The sequence below is a fragment of the Penaeus vannamei genome, chromosome 28 (assembly GCF_042767895.1).
Source record: "Penaeus vannamei isolate JL-2024 chromosome 28, ASM4276789v1, whole genome shotgun sequence".
Taxonomy (NCBI): Eukaryota; Metazoa; Arthropoda; class Malacostraca; order Decapoda; family Penaeidae; genus Penaeus; species Penaeus vannamei.
Window position 1 is genome coordinate 13,846,123 of NC_091576.1, and position 10,000 is coordinate 13,856,122.

The 10,000-nt window shown below is 39.6% G+C and overlaps 1 protein-coding gene across 3 annotated transcripts in view; it reads left to right on the forward strand.

Annotated features, from left to right (window-relative positions):
• The window catches only part of LOC113825872 (glutamate receptor ionotropic, kainate 2), a 208,900-nt gene that overhangs the window by 72,989 nt on the left and 125,911 nt on the right, over nt 1-10,000 (forward strand). For all 3 annotated transcript variants that reach the window (XM_070141842.1, XM_070141844.1, XM_070141843.1), the window contains exon 2: nt 1,643-1,804. In XM_070141842.1, the coding sequence (XP_069997943.1) occupies nt 1,643-1,804 (162 nt within the window). The remainder of the gene's footprint in view (nt 1-1,642; nt 1,805-10,000) is intronic.

A 10,000-nucleotide genomic window follows, 5' to 3' on the forward strand; every position in this document is an offset into this window, starting at 1 on the left:
CTTATCTCAACAAAAAATAGACTCTGGCTCCAATACTGAGACTCGGAAATCGGGATACGTTCTAGTGTCCTCAGCAGGCAATTACTGCAAGCGATCCATCAGCGGCCACTCGGGATAATCTCGTTGGTCAGCGACACAGAACAACAGACCAATCAGAACTGTGATTACTGCAGTATAAGAAGTCTTATTGGCTGTTTCAAGACGAGTAACTGTTCCTCTGCTGGAGTGTGTTTAACTTTGTGTATAGTTTGTCGGAAAGAGAGAGTGAGAAGGGGGGAGGATGAAGATAATCGTTATTCGATTTTCCTTGTTTTCTCTAGTCCCATTTCTTCTTCTTCGGTATTCTGTTAGACTAGTGAATTCATCTTCCTTTCTTTTCTGTCTTGACATACGTACGTACTGGACATACAAAAATGTGATACACAAACACATAAACACTTCATCATTATTTCAGTTTTAGTGTTGTCGATTTTATCATGTTTATTATCATAATTATCATAAATGTCATTATTATTATATTTGTTGCCAGTACAGTCGTCATTGTTATTAGACTGTTATCACTACCATTGATTTTGCCTGTTGTTGCTATCAAATTGGTTTTGTTTTTTGGCATCATTACTATTCTTCATCTGTGTTATTTTTCTCCGGTATTTTTATTATCATTATTATTATTATCATAGTATTGTGACATCTATATCCGTACGTTTTGCATTTCGCGTTTATTGACCGTATTTACTGACTTCCTATTAACTACATCTTTTGTTGTGCTGTTGAAAGTTTCCCATTGTTGTACCATTATGTGTCATCCATTGTCTCTCCCGTCATCTTCGTTTTTTTTTTTTTTTCTTTCTTTCTTTCTTTTTCTCGTGACCCCCGAAAAAATAGTCCTCACTTGTTAATTTCTTTTCAACCCTCCACGCCCCTCCTTTTTCTTACGACTTACCCCTCCCCCACTCTCCTTCCTCTAGAAAGAAAAATAACGCCCTCTACTTCTCCGTTTTTTAACCCCCTCCCCCTCTCCCACTCCACGAATCGCCCCTCCACCTTTCCTCCTTCCCACCCCTCAAAATAATCCCCCCCCCCCCCACTCCCTCCTTCCCACCTTTTTCTTCTACCTTAGCGGCTTTTATTCCCTATTCCCCAACACCAATGATGATGATCGTGACTGTAATGATTGTAATGATGATAATGGCGATGAGAGAGATAATAGTAATGATATTGATGATAACGATGAGAGTAATAATAATGAAGATGATTATAAGAATAATGATAATTACTATCATTATTGTTATTGTCACATCATAATTGTTCTTTTAATTAGTAATAATGATCAAAATTATAAGCAGGATGATAATGATTATCATTACCTTTGTTGTTCATAGTAATAACAGTGCAATTAGAAGTAATGATGATTGTAATAGTAATGATGATAATAATAACAGTGGTGATTGTGAAAGTGAATATGATAATGATAATGATAACGATAATGATAATAATCATTATAATATTGATAGTGATAATAAACAGTATCATCATTATCATTACTATATATCATAATTATCATAATAATCAACAACAACAACAGCGATAACTCAACAGATTCTCCCCCGCTAACCCCCCCTCTCCCCCTCTCCCCCTCCAGGAGCGATGTTCACCGAGGAGCAGCGAGAAGGACCCACAGAACTGGCCTTCAAGTACGCAGTCTACCGCATTAATAAGGACGCGTCGCTTCTCTCCAACACCACGCTGGTGTACGACATCCAGTACGTGCCGAAGGACGACTCGTTCCATGCCTCGAAGAAGGGTGAGTATGGGCTGTGGGTTTTGTGTGCTTTGTGGGTGGGTGGGTGACGACAAGGATAAGTATGAAGTGGGGTTTTCGTGTGTTTTGTGGGTGACTGGGTACCTCTAAGAAGGGTGAGTATGGGGTGGGCTTTCCGTGTGTCTTGTGGGTGGGTGGTGGGGGTGGGTGTCTTTATAAGGGTGAGCAGGAGGTGAGGTTTTGTGGGTGGGTAAGAACCTCTGAAAGGTGAGTGTGTGGTTTTGTTTGTGTTGTGAGTGGGTGGGTACCTCTAAGAAGGGTGAGGTCTTTGTTTGTTGGTGGGTGGGTACCTCTACGAAGGGTGAGTATGGGGTGTGGCTTTGTGTTGTGAGTGGGTGGTTACCTTTACGAAGGGTGAGGTTTGTTTTGTGGCTAGGTGGATATCTCTAAGAAAGGTGAGAATGAGGTGGGGTTTTGTGGGTGGGTGAATACCTTTAAGACGGGTGAATGTGAGGTCGGGTTTTGTTTGTTTTGTGGGTGGATAGCTAGATGAGTGAGTGGATGATACGTGCCAAAGAATGACCCGTTCCATGCATCTAAGAAAGGTGAATATGAGGTGTGGTTTGGTTCAGTTTAAGTGTGGATGGATGGGTGAGTGGATGACTCATTCCATGCCGCTAAGATGAGTGAGCATAGGGTGGGAATTTGTGGTTTAGTTTATTTTAACATTTTTATTTAGATGGATGAATAGACAGATTGAGAGAGATTGATTGATAGATATAGATAGAGAGATAGGTAGATAGGGAAGAAAAGATTAAAAAAAAATAGATCAAGATAACCGTGCCTAAAGAAATGAATCATAAATGATATGAGATTCTGCTTTGATTCAGATTGCATTTCCTTTCTCCATCCTTCTTTTATTTTCCTTTTCTTTCTGTTCTTTTTCTTCTCATGCTTCTTTTCTTTTCTTCCTCTGTTCTCGTTTTTTCTTGCTTGCTGATGGACTCGCCTACGGATGAGGGAGAGATTCAGTGTAGGTTTGTTTAGGATGCTGCAGTTCCTTAAGCTATTTACTTCCTTGTGGATATATATATATATATATATATATATATATATATATATATATATATGTGTGTGTGTGTGTGTGTGTGTGTGTGTGTGTGTGTGTGTGTGTGTGTGTTATATGTTTATATATAAATATATACACACACACACACACACACATACACACACACACACACACACACACACACACACATATATATATATATATATATATATATATATATATATATATACACACACACACATATATATATATATATATATATATATATATATATATATATATATATTTATGTGTGTGTGTGTGTGTGTGTGTGTGTGTGTGTGTGTGTGTGTGTGTGTGTGTGTGTGTGTGTGTACACACTTATATATAAACATATATAACACACACACACACACACACACACACACACACACCCACACACACACACACACACACACACACACACACACACACACACACACATATATATATATATATATATATATATATATATATATATATATATATGTATGTATGTATATGTGTATATATGTATATATATATATATATATATATATATATATATATATATATATATATATATATATATATATATATATATATAGGTGATGAGATTAAATAAACATGATATATGTTACATTTCTGTCAGTATCATTGATGTTATTATTGTTGTTGTCGTTGTAATTTTATTGCTATTATTGAGAGTATTGTTATCATTATCATTTTTATGGATCTTATTGTTACTGATATTATTACTATCATTGTCATCATTATTATCATTGTAGTTATCACTGCAACTGTTGATTTTACCCTTATTGTTTTTATCATCACAATCTCCACCTCCATCATGACCATCATTCTTGCCTTTGCTATTTGTAATGTTTTTGCTTTATTTTTCCTCTTCAAATATACATCGGATTTGCCAATAGGTAGATTGCAGGGAAATGACGATAAATTCACTATAGAATTACAATATTCGATGCATTACATCTGTGAATGAAAGTCGGGGAAAGTTATAGATGATTGATGGGGAAACATGTAAATGGGTCTTCTGGTCAGAAGGTTGATTTCATTTGCTTTATTTTCTCTTCTCATTCTTCTTTTTTCTTCTTTCTCTTTTACTTTTCTCTCCCTCCCTTTTAACTCGTCTTTCCTTTGCCTCTCTCCTACCCTACCTCCCCTTTATCATCTTTTCCCACTTCTCTTTCTTATTCCCTTTCTCCTACCTTCTCTCTTCCTCCTTCCTCCCTCCTTACCTCCCTTCTATCACTTCCTCTCCCCCACTTCTTTCTCCATTCTCTCCTTCTTCCCATTCTTTTCTCCCTCCCCCTTTTCTTTCTTTCCTCTTTCCTCTCCGCCCCTTCCTTTCCTTCCCTGAGTCGTATTCCTGTTGACAAATGTAGAAAAGGTATGAATGAGAATGAATATCTTCACACTACAGGAGATGTATTCGACCTGTTTCGAAGATATTTCCCTCTTCCCCTCCCTCTCCCTTCCCTCTTCCCCTCCCTCTCCCTTCCCTCCCTTCCCTCTTCCCCTCCCTCTCCTTTCCCTCTCCCTTCCCTCTCCCCCGCTCTCTTTCTCTCTTCTCCCCCCCCCTTTTCTCTCTTCCCTCTCCCCCCCTTTTCTCTTTTTTCCCCCTATCCCCCACTTTTCTATCTCTTTCCCTCCCTCTCCCTTTCCTCTCTCTTTTCTCTATTTTCCCCTTCCTCTCCCCCTTTTCTTTCTCTTCTCCTCCTTCTCCCTTCTTTTCTCTCTCTTCCCCTCCCTCTCTCCATCCTCGCTCTCTCTCTTCCCTTCCCTCTCCCCCTCTTTCTCTCCCCTTTTCTCTCTCATCCCCTCCTTCTCCCCCCTCCCTCTCCCCCCTTTTCTCTCTCTTCCCCTCTCTCTCTCCCCCCTTTTCTCTCTCTTCCCCTCCCTCTTCCCCCTCCCTCTCCTCTCTCTCTCTCTCCCCTTTTCTCTCTCTTCTCCCTCTCCCCCATCTTTCTCTCTCTTCCCCTCACTCCCCTCCCCTCTCTCTCTTCCCCTCCTCCCCCCCTCTTTCTCCCCTATTCTCTCTCTCCCCCTCCCTCTCCTCTCTCTCTCTCTCCCCTTTTCTCTCTCTTCTCCCTCTCCCCCCTTTTTCTCTCTCTCCCCCTCCTTCTCCCCCCTCTCTCTCTCCCCTTTTCTCTCTCTTCCCCTCTCCCTCTCCTCTCTCTTACACTCTCGCATACTTCTAGGTCTCTCTTGCATATGGCTTCCGCGAGGCCTACTTTCAACAGGGCGTGCTTTTTGTTCGTTATTTTTCCTTCGTATTGCTGAGGAATATGATCATGATGATGGTGATAATGAGGGTAATTATGACGATGATTATGGTAATATTAGTGATAATGTTGATAGTGATAATAATGATAATGATAGTAATGATATTGATAATAGTAATAGTGATGATGATAATGATAATACCGATGATAATAATATTGATTAAGGTGATGATAATTATGATGATAATAGTAAGGCTTATAATGATAATGATGATAAGAATTATGATAATGATAGTGATAATAATGATAATGATAGTGATAATGATGATAATGATAATGATGGTAATACTGATAGTAACAACAGCAATGATAATGAAGATAATGATAATGTTAACAATTATGATAATAATTGCTAATTGCTGATGATGATCGCGATATCCTAATGATGATACCATTTATTGAGTGCCATCAGAATTGTTAGAAAAAAAAATAAAGAAGAAAGTAAAAGTCTAGAGAAAGATACAGGAGGAATGAAAGCCTGTGCTTTTTTTAATGGGATTACGTAACTCCTCCTTTCTTACCTCTCCCCCACTCTCTATCTATCTCTATCTCTTTGTTTCTCACTATGTCTCTTTATCTCTATCTTCTTCCGCTTTCTTCCCTTCTCCCTCCTCCTTCACTTTTCTTCCCTTCTCCCTCCTCCTCCTCCTCCTCTTTATACTCCTCCTCTCCTTCCTTCCCTTCTCCCTCCTCCATTTCTCCTCCCCTTCTTCTCCCCCACCTTTCCTTCCTCCTCCTCTTCTTCCTCCTTCCTTCCCTCCTCTCCCTTCCTTCCTTCCTTCATGTCCACCTTCAACACCTCTACCTCTACCTACTCCTCCTCCTCCCTTTCTCCTCCCCTTCCCTTCCTCCCCTCCTCCTCCCCCTTCCTTCCCTCCTACCCTTCTCCCTCCCTTTCTCCTCCCCTTCCCTTCCTTTTCTCCTCCTCCCCATCATCCACCTCCTCCACTCCTCCTACTCTCCCTCCTCCTCCCCCTCCTTCCTGGAGCTCACCCTCTTAATGCCATTACAAATGCCAAATACTCTTAACACGGAGTCCAAGTGTGACGTCACAGCGTCTGTACCGTGTTCTGATCCAGATGCGCTGAAGTAAAATGAATGAAAACCTTAACAGCATTCATATGAAACAGGAAAAAGAGGAAAAAAATATAAACCTGATTCAGAGAAAAAAAATAGATTTACGCAAAGAGAAATTGTTTGTAGGAGATAGTAAATTTAACCATGAGAAGAAGCAGAAGAGTAATGAAATTGCATGAAAGAAAATATGTTGGAATGAAAAGAGAAAAGGAGGAATATGACTGGGAGCTCGAGTGTTTTTATTGATAATTAGAAAGAATAAGATAAAACTGAATATACAGATGGGGACAAAATAAACGAATTATTTTTTTCTCTCTCTCTTCTTTCTTTCATTCATCCATTTTTAACTTGTCTAATGTATAAACAGAACATGATTAATTGTAAAGAGTTCATAAGGTAAATACAAAATAAAACAAGAAAGTTAAACCTCTAAGCAAGTGTCTGATCATACAAAGCAACATTTCCGATGAACTTGATACAAACTGCAATTCTAATCTAGTGTGGGCTGAGGCGGAAGGACAGGCTGGTGTATCCGGGTCATTACACAGCTCAGGAGGGATGGAGAGAAAAGAGGAGAGGAGGAAGAGGAAGAGAGAGAGGGGGGGAGAGAGAGAGTTACTTTCTGAAGTTGTGTTTACTTTTTTTCTCTCTCTATCTCATTCTGTCTGTTTCTTCCCCAATTTTGTTTATTTGTCTATTCCTTTTTATTTCTTTTCATTCTTTCCCCCTACAAATCTTTCCATCGCCTTTGCTGGTTACTTTCAACTGTGTCTCTTATCTTTTTTCTTCACCATTCACCTCCTCTCTCTCTCTCTCTCTCTCTCTCTCTCTCTCTCTCTCTCTCTCTCTCTCTCTCTCTATATATATATATATATATATATATATATATATATATATATATATATATATATGTATGTATGTATGTATGTATATACATATATATACATATATATATACATACATAACTCACACACATATGTATGTACTGAAGTTAATGTGCACACACACTCTCACGCACACACACTCTCATGCACACACCTTCATACGCAGGTAAGCACACACACACTCAGAAAAAAACACGTTAGCATTGCCACGCTGTGAACACTACCTTATGATAGACCCGCTCTATTGACTAATGACAACTTCATGCAACAAAATTCATTTCATTATCAATTCTAAACCACAAATTGGCTGAAATGATAGTTACTGAAAATGGATATTTACGCACTACGGATATTGCCTTGAGGGTATGATGTAATAGTTAATTATTCATAGTTCGCTAAACTGTTGATGGTTTCCCCGCAGACTGAAATACCCTCGAAGTGATTGAAATCAGGAGGTCTTTCCCGTAGACTTTTTGTGACTTGTTCTGCATTTATTATGCCATTAATACGTGACAGAATTTCTTTCGTCAGTTATATTTGCTTTCAATGATGATGGTTCAATCACACAAATGACCATCCGTGATTAAGGAATGAGGGTCAGAGAGAAAATAAACGTGAAAGAGGAGAAAGAGGAGAGTGAGTGAATGAGAGAGAAAGAGAGAGGTAGAGATAGAGAGTGAATGAGTGAGAGAGGGAGAGAAAATGAGAGGAAGAGAGAGAGAGATAAAGGGAGAAGATAGATAGAGAGATAAAGAGAGAATGTAGATAGAGAGGTAGAGAGAGAGACAGAGATAGAGAGGATGGGAGAGAGAGAAGGAAGAAATTGAGATCTTAATAGATGATAAGGGAGGTCTGAGAGAGAGCGTGACATTATGCATTCTCTTTCATGGCGAGAGCGAGGAATAAAAGGAATATGAAGGAGAAAAAAAGACAGGCAGACCGAGAAGGTATTCAGATATTGCGAATACCTATACCAAAGCCTTAGTCTGGAGGTTGAAAACAAAGTTCTAAGAAGGAAAAAAAAGTCGATATTATTAGATAAATATTTTTAAGTGGCAACTTCAAAAAATAATGATCATGAAAAAGATCGACACTTTCACAATAAAAACCTTCCGAGAAAAAAACAACATATTAGGGAATAGAAAGAAAAGTGACGGATAATACGACTCTCCCTCTCTCTCTTTCTCTCTCTCCTCCCTTTTTCTCTCTTCCCCCTCCCCCCCCCTCTCTCCCTCCTTCCTCCCCTCTCCCCCCTCTCTCCCATCTCCCCCTTCTCCCACCATCTCCCCCTCCCCCCCTCCCCACCTCTCTCCCTCCCTCCCTCCACCCCTCCCACCCCCACCCCCTTTCCCTCCCTCCTCTTAATCTAATCGCAGGCCATGTACTTCCTCGTCCTTCGACAGCCAAGCGCCCCCCCCCCCCCCGTGCCGCAGAGGAGGCCGCGCTGAGCCCCCGAGGGCGACCTCCTCTTCGGCGGAGAGTCGGCGCGAAACTGCTCGTTGGCGCTAATGACCATTTGGGAGGCCGCCGACGGGGGGGGGGGGGGGGTGCGCGGAACGGGCTGAACAGATACGAGGCGAGTTCTTCCTCGTTTGCATAATGGCGAGACGGCGGTTGTGTTCGGAGGACTCGCCATCGACTCTCACGGAACGGTCTGTCTGTCCCTTTCGTGGGTGAGCGGCGCCCGCCCGGGGATCACGCCCATTTGCCGACGTACGGAAGATGGATCCTCGTTCTCGTTGACCTCGTACCTTTTTTCTCGCTTTTTCCTGTGTCATGTTTGTTTTCTTTTGCTTCCTATTTTTCTTATATTTTTTCTTTCTCATTATTATTCGTATTGTTATTATCATTATCATTTTTATTATCATGATCATTTTTATTGTCATTATCATTTTTACTATATATTTTTTTATTATCATTATCATTTTTATTATCATTATCATTTTTATTATCATTATCATTTTTATTATCATTATTGTTATTATCATTAATATTATCATTATTGTTATTATCATTAATATTATTATCATTATTATTATTCTGTTGTTCTTCTTAATACTATCATTATTGTTGTCCCCTTTATCATCACAATCTTATCATGGATATCATCATTCTCAACCTTATCATCAGTCATTATTTCCCCCCAACTTTAATTTTAAATTTCGATCATGAACAATTATAATTCCAAATTCTTTAAAGGGACAAAACTTAAATACCAGTCGAACTACACATGCATTTATATCTATATATATCTATATCGCCCGCGCCATTAACCTGTAGTTCCCGGATCTCACTCATGCGTTCGCGTAACCGTTCGTGAAAGAAAAATGGTGAATGCGGATTCATACATCCACCAAGTCATGTCACAGTTCGATGACGTAAAATAAGCCTAAGCCACAATGAGAACGAGAAAGAGAGGGAGAGAGAGAAAGAGAGAAGGGGGGCAGGGAAGGAGAGAAAGGGAGGGTGGGAGGGAGGGAGAGAGAGGGAGGGAGGGAGAGAGAGAGAGAGATAGAGAGAGAGAGAGGGAGAGAGAAAAAAGATAAGAAAAAATGTGACACCGAAACTTTATGGCTTCATGGAGTTACGTAACTAACATTGACTTGGAGAAAAATGAGTAGTTTTGACAGAAAATGGCAGGAGTGAAAATTCGTTCATTTCAAATGTTATGTTTTTATGTCAAACTTCATAGTTTATTTCTGCTGTTTTTTTTTCAACGTTGTTAAAATGAAACTGAAAGAGTTGAACATGTACGATATATGGCTGTCAGTTTTGGGAAATATTTTTTCATCAAGTCTTTGATTGTGTCTTCTTCTAAAGGGAAAAAAATCATGTAAAACTGAAATGATATTGTGTATGATATGATAATCATAATAATAATGATGATAATGATGATAATGACAAT